The sequence below is a fragment of the Cherax quadricarinatus genome, chromosome 17 (genome assembly GCF_038502225.1).
Source record: "Cherax quadricarinatus isolate ZL_2023a chromosome 17, ASM3850222v1, whole genome shotgun sequence".
In the NCBI taxonomy this organism is placed as follows: Eukaryota; Metazoa; Arthropoda; class Malacostraca; order Decapoda; family Parastacidae; genus Cherax; species Cherax quadricarinatus.
In genome coordinates, this window is record NC_091308.1 from 48,871,658 (window position 1) to 48,892,774 (window position 21,117).

Sequence of the window (21,117 nt, forward strand, 5' to 3'; positions counted from 1 at the left end):
GCACACATTACCAGAACACTGTATGTTTCTGATCCCAGGGAAACTGGTAAAAAGTGCCTCTTTATCCTGCTCTGTAATTCCCAAATGAGCAAAATTGGCTTCCAACAAACTTAGAGATTTTTACTGGATCAAATGGCTTCAACCTTCCATCCGATGTCACCATGTTGTACACTCATTGCCGTGATGCTGCAGTAGCTCCTTGGCAGTAATCACTGCTCTTATACCATGTCCTGGCTGCCAGTAACTCCATGACTTCAGCAAAACATTGGCCTAATAACCTTTGGCTCCGAAATCCCATCTTCGTTGCCTCTGTTATGGTTGTAGGGGGTAATGAAAACTGGAGTAACAGCACTATACTCTCTCTCTGGTTCCCAGTCATAACACCAACACCAAACTAAAGATGATTGACATGCGCAAAATAACTGGATTTAATTCTCTTCTGCTCCCAACCCCTTACACAGATTACCCAGTCTAGTGATAGACAACACACTCCTTAACTCATCAAAAGTTTAAATGTACTCAGCATACATAATATTCGCTCATATTACTGTATATATGCTATATACATCAAAACCCATAGACATAGTACAAGACACTAAAGTCTCTTTGATATCCTCTGTGATTGACTCAGTTTGTGTAAAAACTTTATGCATATTAAAGGCCTAAAAATCTGGAGCGCTCTACCTAAAGATTCCAAAGGCTCCACATCTACCAACGGCTTCAGAGCTATTGTAAAAAAGCACCTTCTTTCCTTACTATGATCTTGACATAAGGAAATCCTGATACTTTTTGTTTTCATCCAATGCTATCCCTGTTCTTTTTCCAGCTTTCAATCAACTCCCATATTTTGTTAGGCTTATACTATCTCACTATATTTTGTATTTTAACTGAAATAACTAGTATCACTCTTACTAAACTAGATAATTATGTTTTCTTATACCTGGAGAGGGTTATTGTGAATTTTTATATAGCCCTTGTGGCTTAGCGCTTCTTTTTGATTATAATAATAATAATGTGAATTTTTATGAATTAGCCTTTAACTCGTATCTGTTTTTAAGTTCCTAATAATACTAAGTATTAGATACTTAGAAAAATAACAATAAATATGATTTTTTTTTATAAATTTTGTTATATAACTGAGTAAATTTTAGGTGTAGTATAGTCTAAGTTTTGAGCAAGATGTTATGCATACTATAGGCCTTCAGATTATTGTATGTCCTGTGCAGTAATACTGAAATTTACATTAGTATTGGCACTTCTATTTGACCAACATTTGTAATAACTGCTACAAACATTATAATAAATTATTTTGCCAAAACTTCCAACAAATTGTTTTACAAGAAACTGCAGTAGTAGGGGTAAGTAATAAGTAGATATAAGTTTATTTTAAGGTTATTAAAATGCTTTGTATAACGAGGGAGTTTCTATGAAGTTTATCATATACAGTAGAGCCCCGCTTGATTGCGTTTTGCCTTATGGCGTTCCACCAATACAGCGACGTCAAATCATGACCAAAATTTGCTATACGGCAAGTGGTCTTTTAAATACGGCGCACCCCACCCGGTTTGTTTACATTCTTCGTGACCACATCTGGAAACTTTCCAAAATTTCAAGTGTTTTAAAGTTATTGCATATTTATATGTACTCTGATAATTATAATTGTGTACCTGTACCTAAATATACTTACTGTGCTGGTGTGCAGGTACACATTAAAATCGCTAAGAGTCTCTCTACTCATGATGCCAATACTACATAATAATAATCACTCTTGGACACATTAAATGTCTTATTTTACATTAATAAGCGCCTGTGTATGTAGTGCCGGAAGAATTACGTTTTCTCTAGTCAAATACTGGAGGATAACTCTAGAAAAACATTCCTTTTGTATGCCTTTACTCTGTATATAGCAATTCATGACCCTTGTGGGTTTAGCGCTTTTTTATTATTATAATAATATCTTCATTCACTCTAAAAATGGTGTGTTGCATGAGAATGGGAGTGTTGCTGTTTGTTTATTCTGTACTAACTTGTACACAATGTAAGAGTATTTGTATTGTGAGGTAATTTATTATAATAATAAAAAATATTGTGAGGTAAAAATTTTACAAACTCTTTCAAACACACGCAAATGAACTAAAAGTAGACACATATTAATACGCATTTATTTCACCTGGCCAAGTGATCGCCCACTACCTGTTCAGTTTGTGTTCTTACATTGTCTGAACTCTGTATCTCGTTCTCTCTCTCGTTTACCCTTTCGTTAACTAGTTGGCTCTCATTGACGATGGCGTCTAAGCTTAGTTGTGATAAAAAGAGGAGTCGTAAGCCTCTTGTTTTAACTCTTTGAGGGTTTTCGTCGTACTAGTACGTTTTACGCGTAGGGGTTTTTGACGTACTAGTACTCATAAATTCTAGCGGCCTCAAATCTAGTGGGAGAAAGCTGGTAGGCCTTCATATGCAAGAATGGGTCTAAGTGGTCAGTGTGCACAGTCTAAAAAAAATCCTGCAGCACACAGTGCATAATGAGAAAAAAAAAACTTTGACCATTTTTTTTTAATAAATCAGCGACTTTGCAGTGCATTTTCGTATGGTATTTATTGTTGTATTCTAGTTTTCTTGGTCTCATTTTATAGAATGGAAGACATATTACAGAAATTGAGATGATTTTGACTGGTTTTACAAAGAAAGGTGCCTTGAAATTGAGCTCAAAGTAGCAGAAATGTTCGATTTTTACCAAACTTCAAAAGTAAACAAATCGTGCCAAGCGTGCAATACATGTCAACTGGTGAGTCTAATATTCTTTCACAAGTGCACCAATAATATTTATACCATTTTTTACACTAATGCAGTAGTCTGCATAACAGTAAATCTTATATTTTTTGTGAAAATAAAAATTCAAAGTGGAAAGCAAAAGAATATAAGAGGGGCCTTGAGACATGACTAATGACTAGAGGAAATGTCATTTTAGTACCAGGAATGTCTTTCTTGTTTATTCTGGACCCTATTCGGAAATTGGCATCTTTTGAAATTTGTGTGAAATTGGCAAAATTGCTAAATTCTGACCACTGTACTGGATAGTTGAATTTCATAAATGAGTGGTTTCTTGCACCCATTCGATAGAAAAAATGGAGTTCTAGCGAAATATTCATGTTTTTTGTCGACTAGTACAGAGAAATTGGCCGAAAATGGGGCTCAAAGTGGGCAAAATCGCCGATGCGTAAACATCGCCGAGACCGCTAACTTTGCGAGAGCATAATTCCGTAAGTTTTCTATCAAATTTCAAACTTTTGGTGTCTTTATGATCGGGAAAAGATTCTCTATCTTTTCATAAGAGAAAATAATTTTTTTTTTTTTTTAAATTTGGCCGACCCTGAGAACGAGTTTCGGAGAGGGCCTGTCGACCCTCAAAGGGTTAAGTGCCAAGTTAAAGGATGATAGTGTGCCATTCTGATTTTATTCAATAAACACCCTGCCACTTACCTCTCACACATTAATATTAATATTTTAAGGCAAATAATAAGTGTACTCTGTGTACCTTGCCTTTTATTGTTTTTAATGCCTATTTCTATTACTAACTTAATCCTTAAACAGTCCAAGCGTATATATACGTTCACACACGTAGCGCCCCAAATGTATATATACGTTTTCTTTGTCATTCATTCAACATTGCCACAATAAGTCTGAGTCACCTAGACATGAGAGAATGGGTGTGTGCATTCACTGTGTTCCATATTAAAATAATTGGGGATGCCTGGGTACCATATGCTCTTTTTTCCTTTTAAAAGAAAAGATTTTTTTTTCCTTAAAAAATTTGGGGTGCTATGCGAGTGAACGTATATATACGTTTGGACCGTTTAAGGGTTAATATAAGTTAGTGTAAACTTGTTGTCTGGCATTTATTGCATATTTTGTATGCGCTCTGATAATAATACTTGAGGACCTGTGTGGTAGCCGTGCGGAGGGACATTATGCTTTCTCTGCTCAGCCACCAGAGAAAATGTGTATGAATCTGCTTTTGGCCCAGCCACTCCCCCACGCCGCTTTTGTTTACATTTTTCAGCATAAATTATTCATTACTTCTCCCTTTGTTTATGATGGCATCTAAAGGTAGTTGATAGAAACAATTAAATTCAGTGAACAAGGTATGTCGATGCTAATAATATGGCTCTGGGCCACAGTGTAGGTAGCCGGTAGGTGTAGCCCACCTGGGCTACACCTACCGGCTACCTACACTGACTTCCTACAAATAAATACAGTGGTCCCTCGCTTTTCGTAATTAATCCGTTCCTGGAGGAGCTACTATAAAAGAAATTTATGATTTGCGAATCAATTTTCCCCATAAGAAATAATGTAAATACAATTAATCCGTTCCTGACACCCAGAAGTATTAAAACAAAAAAAATTTTTACATGAAATATACATGTAGTACATGTGCAACAGTTAGGTATCTTTATTTCGAAACGTTTCGCCTACACAGTAGGCTTCTTCAGTCGAGTACAGAAAAGTTGATAGAAGCAGAAGATACTTCAAGTATCTTCTGCTTCTATCAACTTTTCTGTACTCGACTGAAGAAGCCTACTGTGTAGGCGAAACGTTTCGAAATAAAGATACCTAACTGTTGCATATGTGTCTTACCTAACAACCTGTCGGTATTTTATACCATTTTAATGTTCACATGTAGTACATAAACAATACAATGGGAAATGATGAATGAAACATTAACAGCATAACACTTACCTTTATTGGAGATTCTTCTTAGTGTATGGGAGACTGGAGGAGGAGAGAGAGTGGATTGTTCATAGTTTGGAAGGGGAATCTCCTTCCATCAACACCTCAGGTACCAATTGCTTTTCTGGGGTTGCTTGTCTTCTCTGTTTCTTAATGCCACTAGGACCACCTTGAGAGTCACTGGAGTCCTGTCTCGCAAAATAACTGTGGAGAGAGCTCTGTTTCTGGCGTCTCTTTAACACTTCCCTAAAATGGCCCAAGACTTTGTCACTGTACATGTTGCCAACATGGCTTGCAACAACCTTGTTAGGGTGATGTTTCTCCATAAAGCTTTCCATCTTACCCCACATAGTAAAAATCTCTTTAATTTCTGAAGAAGGCACCTTCTTCCGTCTCTCTTCCTCCTCCTCTGCAGCAAGATTCTGAGCTGCGATCTGTTGCTCTTCCTGCTGAAGCTCTTGCAGCCCCTCAGTGGTGAGCTCTTCGTTGTGGTCTTCCATCAATTCTTCCACATCCTCCAAACTCACATCCAACCCCATGGAACTCCCCATTGCCACAATTGATTTTACAACAGACATAGGCTCATCAGGGTCAGTCCCAAACCCTTCAAAATCCCTCTTGTCGACACAATCTGGCCACAATTTTCTCCAGGCAGAGTTCAAAGTCCTGGTAGTCACTCTGTCCCAAGCCATACCTATAAGAGTTATGCAATGGAGGATGCTGAAGTGTTCTCTTCAAAATTCCCTTAGGGTCAAGTGAGTGTCTGTGGTCACAGTCAAGCACCTGTGAAACATTGCTTTTGTGTAGAGTTTTTTAAAGTTTACAATGACCTGCTGGTCCATGGGCTGGAGGAGAGGAGTGGTATTCGGGGGCAAGAACTTTGCTGTGATGAACCCAAACTCCTCGAAAATTAGGTCATCCAAGTTTGGAGGATGAGCAGGTGCATTGTCCATTACTAGCAGGCACTTGAGATCCAATTTCTTTTCCAGGAGATACTCCTTCACACTAGGGCCAAACACTTCATTGAACCACTCGATGAAAATTTCCCTCGTGACCCATGCCTTACTATTAGATTTTCAAAACACACACAATTTACTCTTCATAACATTTTTTCCTGAACACACTGGGATTTTCTGAATGGTACACTAGTAATGGCTTCACTTTGAAATCCCCACTAGCATTAGCACAGAACATTAGCGTCAGCCTGTCTTTCATAGGCTTGTGTCCTGGCATTGCCTTTTCCTCTTGTGTAATGAAGGTCCTCTTTGGCATTTTCTTCCAAAAGAGGCCTGTTTCGTCACAATTGAACACTTGTTCAGGTTTCAGTCCTTCAGCCTCTATGTACTTCTGGAATTCATGCACATATTTTTCAGCTGCCTTGTGATCCGAACTGGCAGCCTCACCATGCCTTACCACACTGTGTATGCCAGTACGGTTCTTAAATCTCTCAAACCAGCCTTTGCTGGCCTTAAATTCACTCACTTCACCACTAGTTGCACGCAATTTCTTTACCAAATCGTCATGCAACTGCCTAGCCTTTTCACAAATAATCGAAGTCATAATTGTGTCTCCTGCTAATTGTTTCTCATTTATCCACACCAATAATAACTTCTCAACCTCTTCGAGTACTGGCGATCTTATTTTTGTCAGCATAGTTACCCCCTTTGCAACAACAGTGTCCTTGATTTCCTTTTTCTTGGCCACTATGGAACATAAGGTTGTGTAGGGTTTCTTATACATCCTGGCCAGTTTGGCCACACTTGTACCACTTTTATATTGTTCAATGATGATTTTCTTAAATTCAATCGTATTTCTCACCTTCTTTACCACAGGCTTGGCACTAGGAGCTTTCTTTGGAGCCATGGTAGCTTATTTAGTACTTGCAAGCACTAAAATAAATGGAATATTGTGAAATATTTCACTGGAGCATGTGAGGGGACCTTCACTCACTGGTAAACAATGCCAGACTGGCTGCCGCCATGGCTCAGGCCGTGGGTATGCGCCCCGGACGAACTACGACTCACAAGTCAACCTATGAAAAGCGAGTCCATGTTTATATGAAAATACCCCTATGATTGGCGAAATTTACGTTTGCCGAGAACTACAAAAAGCGAGGGACCACTGTACTGTTCACCTCTCTTCTTACATTAAGACTACACAAATTTTAAGGTAAACAGTGAGTGTACTGTATGTGTATTTTAACTCTCTGGGCTGTTTTAAATATTGCATATTAAGTACGAGACGGGGAGCCAGGGCTACCTACACCTGACTTCCTACAAATAAGTACTACTCACCTCTCTCCCTACACAAAGATTACAAATACAGTGGACCCCCGCATAACGATATTAATCCGTTCCTGAGAGCTCATTGTTATGCGAAATTATCGTTATGCGAATGAATTTTCCCCATAAGAAATAATGGAAATCAAATTAATCCATGCAAGACGCCCAAAAGTATGAAAAAAAAAAATTTACCACATGAAATATACATTTTCCTACACACAAAGAGAAGGATACATGCACAATAGTAGAGTAGTACATGCACAATATATATTGTGCATGTACTACTCTACTAAATGAAGAATAAATGACACTTACCTTTATTGAAGATGCAGCAATGACTGATGAGACACTGTGTCCTGGGAGTGCCTTTTCCTCCTGAGTACTGTAGGTCCTGTTTGGCATTTTCTTCCAGAACAGCCCTTATCACACTGTGTATGCCACTACAATTCTTAAATCTCTCAAACCAACCTTTGCTGGCTTTAAATTCACCAATATGAGCACTAGTTCCAGGCATTTTTCCCTGTTCACCTGGGTGTTAGTCGACTGGTGTGGGTTGCATCCTGAGAGACAAGATTAAGGACCTCAATGGAAATAAGTTAGACAGTCTTTGATGACACTGACTTTTTTGGGTTATCCTGGGTGGCTAACCCTCTGGGGTTAATTGTTTCTTGGTATTCTCAATAAGCCACACCAACAACGGTGCTACAGCAGCAGCAGACAGTGCTACAGCAGCAGCAGATGGTACTACAGCAGCAGCAGCAGCAGCTGACGGTGGTACAGCAGCAGCAGCTGATGGTGCTACAGCAGCAGCTGACAGTGCTACAGCAGCAGCTGACAGTGCTACAGCAGCAGCAGACGGTGCTACAGCAGCAGCAGACGGTACTACAGCAGCAGCAGCAGGTGACAGTGGTACAGCAGCAGCAGCAGCTGATGGTGCTACAGCAGCAGCAGCAGCTGACAGTGCTACAGCAGCAGCAGCATCAGCAGTTGACCATGGTACCACAGTATTTCGATAATATTTCTCACCCTTTTTACCACAGGGTTGGCACTAGAAGCTTTCTTGGGGCCCATGGTCACTTATTTTGCAGATAAAATCACCAAAAACGCTGTAATAATATGAAATGTTCCGATTGTATGCTTGGATGTTACCGCGGAGGCTGCCTTGTAAACAATGCCACCGGCGGAACATGTGAGGCTGGCTCAGGCCTCGCATAGACGTGTCTCGGACGAATAGTGTTGAGTGAGTTTTTTAGCGCTATGCGAGGCAAAATTTTAGTGATAAGATGTATCGCTATGCGGATTTAACGTTATGTGATGCCAATGGTATGCGGGGGTCCACTGTACTCTAAGGTAAATAATGAATGTACTGTGTATGCATTTTACTTTGTGTTTTTAATGCCTAGTTCTATTACTAACTTAATATAATTTAGTGTAAACCTGTTGTCTGGCATTTATATGCATTTATAAATGGAAAAAATGGCTTTCTGCTTTCCAGCGATGTCTACTTCCTGGTGATAGCCTAGAACCTAACTTACTGTGTAAGCGGGGCCCTACTGTATCTTTTATCATGTTGCATGCAACATAGTGGATAACATTTATCATATTGCATGCAGCATAGCAGATATAGTAGATCTAGAGTGTTGGAAAAAGTATTTAGTAAGCTTGCAACATTTTTAAGTGATGTAGTTATGTTGTACTCAAAGTTATTTATCAGGCCGCAGATCTAATGGCAGGCAAGTACCGGCAAGATCTTAATGCTACCACCATGTTGGGTCAAAGCAAAACTATCATCCAAGCTGAGATTGACTCTGCTGCTGAACTTATCGACTTCCTTAGGTGAGTTCCAGTGACTATCTCTGTGGTTACCTCTATGAGAATACCTCTGTATGATTATCTCTATGGATTGCTTCTTACTAGATTACCTCTACATGATTGCCTCTACATGATTGCCTCTACATGATTGCCTCTACATGATTGCCTCTACATGATTGCCTTTACATGATTGCCTCTACATGATTGCCTCTACATGATTGCCTCTATATCATTACCTCTATATCATTACCTCTATATTATTACCTCTATATGATAACCTTTATATGATAACCCTTACATGATTAAATATCCAAATGATATACAATACTGACAGGTTGGTATTTAAGACACATAGGCAACAGTTAGGCATCTTTAATCTGAAATGTTTCGCCTACACAGTAGGCTTCTTCAGTGAAGTACAGAAAGTGATGGACTGATTACATCGTCTTCACATCTCTACTGCTCCTGACTACTTTCTGTACTCGACTGAAGAAGTCTATAGTGTAGGAGAAATGTTTTGGATTAAAGATGCCTAATGTTGCCTATGTGTCTCATTTATATGATTACCTCTGAGATTATTGATATAAGATTGTGTGTAAGATTACCTCTTTGTGATTCTCTCTTTTTGGGATTATATTTAAACATAAGAGCATAAGAGAGCACTGCTGCAGGTCTGCTGACCTATGCTAAGGAGGTCCAAGTCACATCTGCTTAAGAAGGAAGGAGCACTGCTTTAGGTCTGCTGGCCTAAGCTAGGCAATTATAACTCTCTCTCACACCCACTCATATACTTGTCTAACTATTTTTAAAGCTACACAAGGTTTTGACTTCAGTGATGCTACTCAGGAGTTGGTTCCTCTCTTCCAAAATTCTTTTACCAAACCAGTGCTTTCCTATATTATTTTTAAATCTAAATTTTAACAGTTTGAACCCAGTGCTGAGAGTCGTGTCTTGGTTAGATATTTTTAGCACGTTATTTACATTCTCTTTATTGATTCCTGTTTCCCATTTATACACCTCAACCATATTCCCCAATTTTATGCCTTTCTCTAGAGTGGAGATTCAGTGCCCTCAGTCTATCCTTATAGGAAAGATCTCTGATACATGGGATTGACTTAGTCATCCTTTTCTATATGTTTTCCAGCACATTTATGTCCACTCTGTAAATGCACTGGAAAATGTAAAGATAAAGATGATAAAGTTGATCCCGTGTATCAGAAATCTTTCCTGTGAGGATAGATTGAGGGAACTGAATCTGCTATGTCTAGAAAGGTGTAGAATTAGGGGAGGAAGTGATTTTATTTATTTTTATTCACACATCAGCCATTTTCCACTAAGACAGGGTGACCCCCCTCAGACACGACATCTCCACTGCCTCCAGCCTTCTCCTTGTTGCAACATTCACCATCCATGCTTCACACCTATATTAGAGCATTGATACCACTATACTCTCAGACATTCCTCTTTCTTTTTCCATGGATAATGTTCTTTGATTTTGCAGACCCCTCAGTGCACCACTCACCTTTTTCCCCTCATGAATTCTATGATTTGCCTCATCTTTCATAGACCCATCTGCTGACAAGTCGACTCCCAAATACCCAAAAACATTCACTTTTTTCCTGCTCCCTCCAATCTGATATCCAGTCTTTCATTACCTATTTTTTTTTTTTTTATCCTCATCACCTTGCTCTTTTCTACATTCATTTTTAATTCCTTCTTTTACATGCCCTACTTAACTCATCCACTAACCAGTGCAACTTCTCTTCAGAATCTCCCAAAAGCTCAGTGTCATCATCAAAAAACAACTGTGACAGCTCCCACTTTGTGTTAGATTCTTTATCTCTTAATCCCACAATTCTTGCCAACACCTGAATAAATAAAGGGGATGTAAATAACATGCTAAAATATCTAACCAAGAAAAGACTCAGTGACTACCCCTTTGTGATTACCTCTGTGATTTCCATGAATTATGGACTGAAAAACACATAGGAAAAATAGGGTTGCGTTCTTGAGACCCCAGAAGGAAAAATAGGGTTGCGTTCTTGAGACCCCAGAAGGAAAAATAGGGTTGCGTTCTTGAGACCCCAGAGAGCTATAACAAATTTTCTTAATGTCATAAAAATAATAGTGTGTCTTTTGTAACATTGTAAATGATGATGATCTGTGAAATACCTCAACTTTATTGAGGTTCAGACAGTTAAAAGAAAGTACATTAACTAAAAAATGATTACATTAGTACAGTGGACCCCCGCATACCGATTTTAATCCGTGCAAGAGGGCTCATTGGTATGCGAAATAATCGGTATGTGAATGAATTTTCCCCATAAGAAATAATGGAAATCAAATTAATCCGTGCAAGACACCCAAAAGTATGAAAAAAAAAGTTTTACCACGTGAAATATACATTTTCCTACACACAAAGAGAAGGATACATGCACAATAGTAGAGTAGTACATGCACAATATATATTGTGCATGTACTACTCTACTAAATGAAGAATAAATGACACTTACCTTTATTGAAGATGCAGCAATGACTGATGAGACACTGTGTCCTGGGAGTGCCTTTTCCTCCTGAGTACTGTAGGTCCTGTTTGGTATTTTCTTCCAGAACAGGCCTTATCACACTGTGTATGTCACTACGATTCTTAAATCTCTCAAACCAACCTTTGCTGGCTTTAAATTCACCAATATGAGCACTAGTTCCAGGCATTTTTTCCTGTTCACCTGGGTGTTAGTCGACTGGTGTGGGTTGCATCCTGGGAGACAAGATTAAGGACCCCAATGGAAATAAGTTAGACAGTCTTCGATGACACTGACTTTTTTGGGTTATCCTGGGTGGCAAATCCTCTGGGGTTAATTGTTTCTTGGTATATTCTCAATAAGCCACACCAACAACAGTGCTACAGCAGCAGCAGACGATGCTACAGCAGCAGCAGACGATGCTACAGCAGCAGCAGCAGCAGCAGACGATGCTACAGCAGCAGCAGCAGCAGCAGACGATGCTACAGCAGCAGCAGCAGCTGACAGTGCAGCAGCAGCAGCTGTACCACCAATAGTAGCGATGGTTGATTGGGGTTTATTATACAACCTGGCCAGCTCGGAGACACGCACTCCACTTTCATACTTATCAATGATCTTTTTCTTCATCTCTATAGTAATTCTCACCCTTATTGCTGTAGGGTTGGCACTAGAAGCTTTCTTGGGGCCCATGGTCACTTATTTTCCAGATAAAATCACCAAAAACACTGTAATAATATGAAATGTTACGATTGTATGCTTGGATGCTACCGCGGAGGCTGGCTGGTAAACAATGCCACCGGCGGAACATGTGAGGTTGGCTAAGGCGCACATTGGACGCGTCTCGGACGAACAGTGGTGAGCGGGTTTTTAAGCGGTATGCAAGGCAAAATTTTAGCGATAAAATGTATCGGTATGCGGATTAAACGTTATGTGATGCCAACGGTATGCGGGGGTCCACTGTACTGTACATTGTTATTTACCTTCAAGCTGAGTTTAGGATGTTTAATATGTTGAAGTGAGTGGAGTGGGTGGCTGTGTCCCACTGAGGATTACTTATTGTGCAAGCTCTTATCTTTGCCACATAGTCTTGAATTGTTGATTCTCGAACAGAAAACACCTGTGCTATTTCCATGATGTGTGCACCACCCTTCAGCATTCCGGTTACCTCAAGTTTTTCATAATATGCATAGTTTCATGCTTAATTTTCTTCCTTGCTGCACCAGCATCACCTGCACTTTGTTTGGAAGCCATGACAGATATCCAGAGACAAGATAGAGCAATGAAAAGAAGGAAAAACTTAGTGATAAGCACTGAGCTAAAATTGTACAGTATACATCCAGATACACTGACTCGTGTGGGAGGCTTGTCTGTTTACATCTCATCACCCTTCCTCACACCCTTTCCTGCAGTGCTAAGACAATGGAGTTGCTTAATTCATATTGAGAAGTCTCATCTCTGTCTGCTGTGGTGCTCTTTAACAGAAATGTTTTCCACCAATGGAAATTATTTCTGCTCTTGCAGAAATGACAACCTGTATTTAAATCACATACAGTAGGGCCCCGCTTAACGGTGTTTCGCCTTAAGGCATTTTGCTAATATGGCTATTTCAGATTATGACTAAATCTCGCAATACGGCTCCCCATCTTTCAAATACGGCACGCCCCACCCAGTTTGGTTACATTCTTCATGAACACATCTCTATTATGTCTGGAAACTTTACAAAATTTCAAGTGTTTTAACTCTTAACCCTTTGAGGGTCGACAGGCCCTCTCAGAGACTTATTCTCAGGGTCGGCCAAATTTAAAAAAAAAAAAAAAAAAATTTTCTTATGAAAAGATAGAGCCTCTGTTCTTCCATCCAGTGTTTGGTCATCACTCTGTGTTGATGACTTCGCTATTGCTTGTGCAGGCACTGACTGTCACCTCATTACAGTTTCTCTCCAGCATGCAGTCGACCATATTTCCAATTGGGCCACCATGCATGGGTTTAAATTTTCCAGTACCAAAACTCACCAAATTACTTTCACTAGACGCTCTGTCATCTCCGATCATCCTTTGTACCTCTATAGCTTCTGTATCCCTGAATGTGATACAGTCAGGTTTCTAGGCCTTCTCTTTGACCATAGGTTATCCTGGAAACTTCACATTACCACTCTGAAGGCAACTTGTCACAGCCGGCTGAACCTTCTTAAAACCCTTGCTCGTCTTTCATGGGGAGCTGATTGTCGAACTCTCCTTCGCCTACATTCAGCCCTCATTTTATCAAAACTCGATTATGGTGACCAGATCTATTCAGCAGCCTCTCCTGCTACTCTCTCTAGCCTTAACCCCATCCATCACCAAGGATTACGTTTATGCCTTGGTGCTTTTTGCTCTTTCCCTGTTGAGAGCCTCTATGCAGAAGCGAATGTTCAATCATTGTCTGATCGCCATGATGCCCATTGCCTTCGCTACTATGTGCGCTCTCACGATCTCCACAATCCTTCCATTTATAGAATGGCCACCAATATTAGTAGACATTCTTTATTTGTTCGCCATCCCTGTTTGCTCCGTCTTTTCTCTCTTTTGCCTACATTTGCTCTTGTCTTCCCTTCAGTTACCACCTTTATAGTTCATGTAGCATCTCACTTTTCCCTATTCCCCTTGGAAGTTCCAGCTGTTCGGGTCTGTTCTTTCTCACTCCCTTGCTCGAAAGCCCAACTGCCTACGGTGGCTTTCCGCTCTCTTTTTCTTGACCACTTCCACTCTCATTCTCATGCCATCATAGTGTATACAGATGGCTCTAAGTCTTCTGACGGCATCGGATTCGCAGCATTGTTTCCGGACAGCGTCGTGCGAGGGCATTTACTATCTTCGGCTAGCATTTTTACTGCTGAATTGTATGCCATTCTTGCAGCACTTATTCATATCGCATCTATGCCTGTGTCATCATTTGTGTTTGTCTGAGATTCCCTTAGTGCTCTACAGGCTATACGGAAATTTGATACACCTCACCCCCTAGTTCTCCATATCCAACTTTGGCTACGCTGTATCTCTACCAAGCATAAAGATATTATTTTTTGTTGAGTCCCTGGTCATGTTGACGCACAGGGCAATGAACAGGCAGACACTGCTGCGCAGTCAGCAGTACATGACCTACCAATTTCATATAGAGGTGTTCCATTTCCGGACTATTTTGCTGTAATAGCTACCCATCTTCACACCTGTTGGCAACAACATTGGTCATCTCTACTCGGTAACAAACTTCATTCTGTTAAACCGAGCATAGGTTACTGGCCATCTTCTTGTCATCAGTGCCGAGGTTGGGAGACTACTCTCTCCTGCCTTCGCATTGGCCACACTCGTCTTACTCATGGGTATCTCATGGAGAGGCACCCTGTTCCTCTCTGTGAGAAGTGTCAAGTTCCAGTATCGATTAGCCACATTCTGTTAGATTGCTCTCTCTATCAATGAGCACGCAGAATTTACCTCCAACGTCGTCTCCGCTCTACTACTCTCTCTTTACCTTCCCGTCTTGCTGATGGACCCTCCTTTAATCCTGACTCTCTCATTGACTTCTTGACAACGACTGATATACTCCACAAACTCTGATGATGATACCTTTCGCACTCCACTCAGCCCTTTCTACCTCAATATCTTGCTGCCCTCTACCCTTTCACTATCCACTGCCCCACTGTTCTCCGTAACCTGTTACTCGTCCATCTCCCTTTGGCCACCTGATACCCTCGCTTCCTTCCTGCCCTGCAGCGCTGTATAGCCCTTGTGGTTTAGTGCTTCTTTTTGATTATAATAATAATGTTACTTCTTGAGTTAAATTAAAGTAATCTGTTAGCCATGTTGTGCACACTTAGGCACTGCTGTCTTGGCTTTAGGTTTCTGCTTACCATGACTCCCGAGTCTTTTTCACATTCTGTATGATCAAGCTCAGCTTCACCTAGTTTTTAGCTTTGAGGGTTGTTTTCATTACCAAGGACCTTACATTTATCCACATTGAACTTCATCTGCCATTTTTCAGACCAAAACAATGATTTGTATAAATCCTTCTGGAGTTCATTGCTATCCTCCTCAGAATGAATCATACGGCCTATCTTTGTATCGGCAAATTTGCTCATGTCACTCGTAATCCTTTCATCAAGGACATTAATGTAAATGATGGACAAGAGAGGGGCCTAAAACTGATCCTTGTGGAACGCCACTATTGGCTAATCCCAATTCAAATTTGACCCCATTAATCAAAATTCTCTGCTTTCTATAGGTAAGCCATGCCTCTATCCATGCTAGAACTTTACCTCCTATACCATGAGCTGCCACTTTTCTTAAGAGTCTTTTGTGAGGTACTCTATCGAAGGCTTTACTAAAATCCAAATAAACAATATACAGTGGACCCCCGGTTAACGAACTTTTTTCACTCCGTAAGTATGTTCAGGTGCCAGTACTGACCGAATTTTTTCCCATAAGGAATATTGTGAAGTAGATTAGTCAATTTCAGACCCCCAAACATACACGTACAAACGCACTTACATAAATACACTTACATAATTGGTCGCATTTGGAGGTGATCGTTATGCGGGGGTCCACTGTATTTTTTTATCACTGTCTACTGCCTCAAATGTTTTATTGAAGAATGTCAGTAAATTTGTCAGGCAGGAACGACCTCTCGTGAATCCATGCTGAGATTCTTTTATCAAGCTATGCTCTTCAAGGTGACTTCTAATCTTGTCAGCTATAATTGATCCTAGTAACTTGCCCACTATAGATGTCAGGCGTATTGGACGATAATTTGAAGGAATGGACTTATCCCCTGATTTGAATATAGGAACCACATTAGCCAGCTTCAACAACTCTGGCACAACACCAGTAAGGATGGATGCATTAAACACACTCGTTTATGGCTGACTAAGTTCCATCTTGCATTCCTTAAGTACCCTGGAAAACAACTCGTCGGGCCCTGGGGACTTATTTTGCTTCAGTTTGTCTGTCTGTTTGATAACCATGTCCCTCGTGACAGTAATATTAGTCAATCTGAATTCGTCAGGAACTGAATAATTGTTAATTTCCGGAATCTCATTTATGTCTTCCTGTATAAAAACTAACAAAGAATAGTCATTAAATATGGAACACATTTCCAGTTCGTTATCCGTCAGCTGTCCATTCCCAATTTTCAGAGGTCCTACTTTTTACTTCACCTTCGTCCTATACACTTGAAAGAGCCCCTTTGGATTGTCTTTGATTCATTAGCAACTCTAATTTCATAGTCACGTTTAGCTTTTCTAATCCCCTTTTAAGCTGAACATATTGGTCAGTAAGGTTAACCTCTCCTATTCTGATGCGCCTATAAATTCCCCTTTTCTCCCCTCTTAACCCATTTGGGATCATTGATCTTATTTCTTGCACTTCGACTGTTAGCATAAAATACCATTATATGTTTTTTCTTATGCACATTTTTCCTATTCACCTGAAATTATCATTACCCAAAGTTACTCCATGACAGTTACTATTAAGATTCTTAATATCAGAGCATAAGTCAATATATCCATACTCATTATTTATCATTTTTAGGCCCATACCTCTAACTAATCCTAGTTTAACCCTTTCAGGGTCCCCAGGCCCTCTCCCAGACTTGTTCTCAGGGTCGCTAAAATTTAAAAAAAAAAAAAAAATTTCTCATGAAAAGATAGAGAATCTTTTCCCGATCATAATGACACCAAAAGTATGAAATTTGATGGAAAACTTATGGAATTATGCTCTCGCGAAGTTAGCGGTCTCAACGATGTTTATGCATAGGCAGTTTTGCTCACTTTGAGCCCTATTTTCGGCCAATTCCAGTGTACTAGTTGACAAAAATCATAACTATTTTGCTAGAATTCCATTTTTTCTATCGAATGAGTACAAGAAACCACCCATTCACCAATTTCAACTATCCAGTACAGTGGTCAGAATTTAGCAATTTTGCCAATTTCACACAAATTTCAAAAGATGCCAGTTTCCAAATAGGGTCCAGAATAAACAAGAAAGATATTCCTGGCACTAAAATAACATTTCCTCTGTTCATTAGTCACGTCCCCACACCCCTCTTACATTCAAATTCAAATTCAAATTCAAAGTTTATTCTCTATAAAGATTACAATGTTGAATTTACAGAATTTGGTTGTTGTGTGGTTTACATGTAGTTAAATAATGATTACAGAGTGTACCACTAGAACGCCTAGCATGGCTAGGCATTTCGGGCAGACTTAGTTTAATTCTTTATTTTAAAATATTACAAATTATGAGGTAAGTTGGTATTATGGCTAAGTGACTAAATACTAGTTTGTGAGTTTAGCAATGTGGATGCTTTTGTTTTGGCACAGTACATAGTTTCAGTATTGGAGTATCATAGGATTCATTATTTTAGATTGAGATTAATATTTCTGTTTATGGTCAAATGGGTGATTGAGTGTAAGTGTGAACCACCAGGTGGTATTCGTGTAGTTAGTTGATGGGGTTTATCAGGGAGATAAGATGTTTTCTAATGGTAGTTTTGAAGGTGATGAATGTGTGTGCAGTTCTAGAGTTCTCAGGTAGGGTGTTCCAGATTTTAGGGCCTTTGACATACATTGAATTTTTGTAAAGGTTTAGTCGGACATGGGGAATGTCGTAGAGATGTTTGTGTCTGGTGTTATGCCTGTGGGTTCTGTCACAACTATCAAGAAAGCGTTTTAGGTCAAGGTTGATATTGGAGTTTAAGGTCCTGTAGATGTAGATTGCACAGTAGTAAGTGTGGATGTACTGAACAGGGAGTAAGTTTAGATCTATGAAGAGTGGGGGGGGGGTGTTGCCAGGGATGGGATTCAGTGATTATTCTTATGCAGCTTTTTGTTGGGTTATAATTGACTTCAGGTGTGTTGCTGCAGTTGATCCCCAAGCACAAATAGCATAGGTGAGGTATGGATAAATAAGTGAGTGGTATAGTGTGAGAAGGGCATTTTGCGGCACGTAGTATCATATCTTGGAGAGGATCCCAACTGTTTTGGATACTTTTTTGGTTATGTGTTGGATATGGGTGCTGAAATTCAGGTTGTTGTCAAGGTATAGGCCTAAGAATTTGCCCTCATTATGTCTGGTAATTAGAGTGTTGTCGATCTTAATGTTAATTTGTGCATCTCCTGCTCTGCTACCAAACATAATATAGTAGGTTTTGTCAGTGTTAAGCGTAAGTTTATTGGCTGTCATCCAAGTCGATATTTTGATCAGCTCCTCATTAACAATGGTGTTAAGGGTGGCAAGATTAGGGTGAGAGATGACATAAGTCGTGTCGTCAGCAAAGAGAATGGGTTTCAGGTGTTTGTTGGGATACGTTTGGAAGATCATTGATGTATATGAGGAAGAGCAGGGAACCAAGGACACTTCCCTGCGGAACTCCAGTATCAAGTGGCCGTGTTGTTGATGCTGTGTCTTTAATGGTAACATACTGATACCTATTAGTAAGGTAAGATTTGAAATAAGCAAGCGTATGGCCTCTTATACCGTAATGGTCAAGTTTGTGGAGTAGGATGTCGTGGTCTACTGTGTCAAAAGCTTTTCTTAGGTCAATAAAAATTCCTAGTGGATATTCCTTATTTTCCAATGCTGTGTAAAGCAGATCTAGCATTTTTATGATTGCATCATTAGTGCTTTTATTTTTCCTAAATCCAAATTGGCAGGGGTTGAGTATGTTTTGTGCTGTTATAAATGAATATAGTCTCCTGTGCATGAGTTTCTCAAAGATTTTGGATAGCAATGGTAAGTTTGATATTGGCCTATAGTTGTTTAAGTCTGTAGGGTCACCACCTTTATGTACAGTGGACTCCCGCATACCGGACGCATCGCATACCGTACAATCCGCATACCGGACGCTTTGATCGCAAAAATTTTGCCTCGCATACCGCCCAAAAGCCCGCTCACCGCCCTTCGTCCGAGACGCGTCCAATGTGCGGCCTGAGCCACGCTCACATGTTCCGCCGGTGGCATTGTTTACCAGCCAGCCTCCGCGGTAACATCCAAGCATACAATCGGAACATTTCGTATTATTACAGTGTTTTTGGTGATTTTTTTCTGGAAAATAAGTGACCATGGGCCCCAAGAAAGCTTCTAGTGCCAACCCTACAGCAATAAGGGTGAGAATTACTATGGAGATGAAGAAAAAGATCATTGATAAGTATGAAAGTGGAGTGCGTGTCTCCGAGCTGGCCAGGTTGTATAATAAACCCCAATCAACCATCGCTACTATTGGTGGTACAGCTGCTGCTGCTGCTGTACCACCGTCAGCTGCTGCTGCACTGTCAGCTGCTGCTGCTGTACCACCGTCAGCTGCTGCTGCTGCTGTAGTACCGTCTGCTGCTGCTGCTGCTGTAGTACCGTCTGCTGCTGCTGTAGCATCGTCTGCTGCTGCTGTAGCATCGTCTGCTGCTGCTGTAGCATCGTCTGCTGCTGCTGTAGCATCGTCTGCTGCTGCTGTAGCATCGTCTGTTGCTGCTGGAGCATCGTCTGTTGCTGCTGGACCACCGCCAGCTGCTGCTGCTGCTGTAGCATCGTCTGCTGCTGCTGTAGCATCGTCTGTTGCTGCTGTACCACCGTCAGCTGCTGCTGCTGCTGTAGCATCATCTGTTGTGGTGTAACCCTTGCCATCTTGAGTAGTTTCGGGAAGGTGCTAGTTTCTAGTGACTTGTTAAAAAGTAATGAAATAGCATGCGAAAGGATATGGGCCGCTCGCTTGTACAGTAATGGTGGGACATTAGACAGATTCCCCGAGTTGTTTTTAACCCTTTCAGGGTCCAAGGCCCAAATCTGGAGTCACGCACCAGTGTCCAAGAATTTAAAAAAAAAAAATTTGTTATTTTTTCTTATGAAATCGTAGAGAATCTTTTTGTGAAGGTAATATAACAAAAATACGAAATTTGGTGGAAAATTGACGAAATTATGCTCTCGCGAATTTTGATGTGTCAGCGACATTTACGAATCGGCGATTTTGCTGACTTTGACTCCCATTTTAGGCCAATTACATTATTCCAATCAACCAAATTCTTAGCTATTTCACTAGTATTACTTCTATTCTATCGATTGAGCACAAGAAATCGCCAAGTCAACTGTTTCAACTACAAAATAAAGTGATCGGAAATTGTTAATTTGGCCAATTTAACACAAAGTTCAAAATATTCCAATTTCAAAATAGGGTCCAGAATAAACAATGTAGGCATTCCTGGCACTAAACTAACGTTTCCTCTGTTCATTAGTTATGTTTTGAGGCTTTACAAATAAATTCCATTTTGATTTTTTATTCACATAATGAATTTTTATTCACACCAAAAAATAGAAGATTTACTGTTATGCAATACTGTAATAATTGTATAAATATCATCACCATATTTGTGAATGTATATTAGACCCACCAGCTGACGTGTATTAGACGTGTGAGGTCGTTTGTTTACTCTTGAATATCGGCAAAAATTTAACATTTCCGCTACTTTGAGCTCAGTTTCAAGCCATTTCCAGTGCTAAAACCAATCAAAATCATCTCTATTTCTGTAATATGTCTTCCATTCTATCAAATGAGACCAAGAAATCGCAAATACAACTATAAAAAACATACGAAAAAACACTGCAAAGTTGCTGTTTTAATCGAAAAATCATGATTTAAGTTTTTTTCTCTCATTATACACAGTGTGCTGCAGGATCTGTTTTATGTGGTGCACACATACCACATAGATGTATTCTCTCATATCTAGGCCCAAATGTACCACTCACAGTTTATCAGAG

At 40.0% G+C, this 21,117-nt stretch overlaps 1 protein-coding gene across 1 annotated transcript in view; it reads left to right on the top strand.

Annotated features, from left to right (window-relative positions):
- Positions 1-21,117, top strand: part of P5CDh1 (delta-1-Pyrroline-5-carboxylate dehydrogenase 1) — a 338,244-nt gene that overhangs the window by 118,852 nt on the left and 198,275 nt on the right. Inside the window, exon 6 of the mRNA XM_070086007.1 lies at positions 8,725-8,846. Coding sequence (XP_069942108.1) covers positions 8,725-8,846 — 122 coding nt within the window. The remainder of the gene's footprint in view (positions 1-8,724; positions 8,847-21,117) is intronic.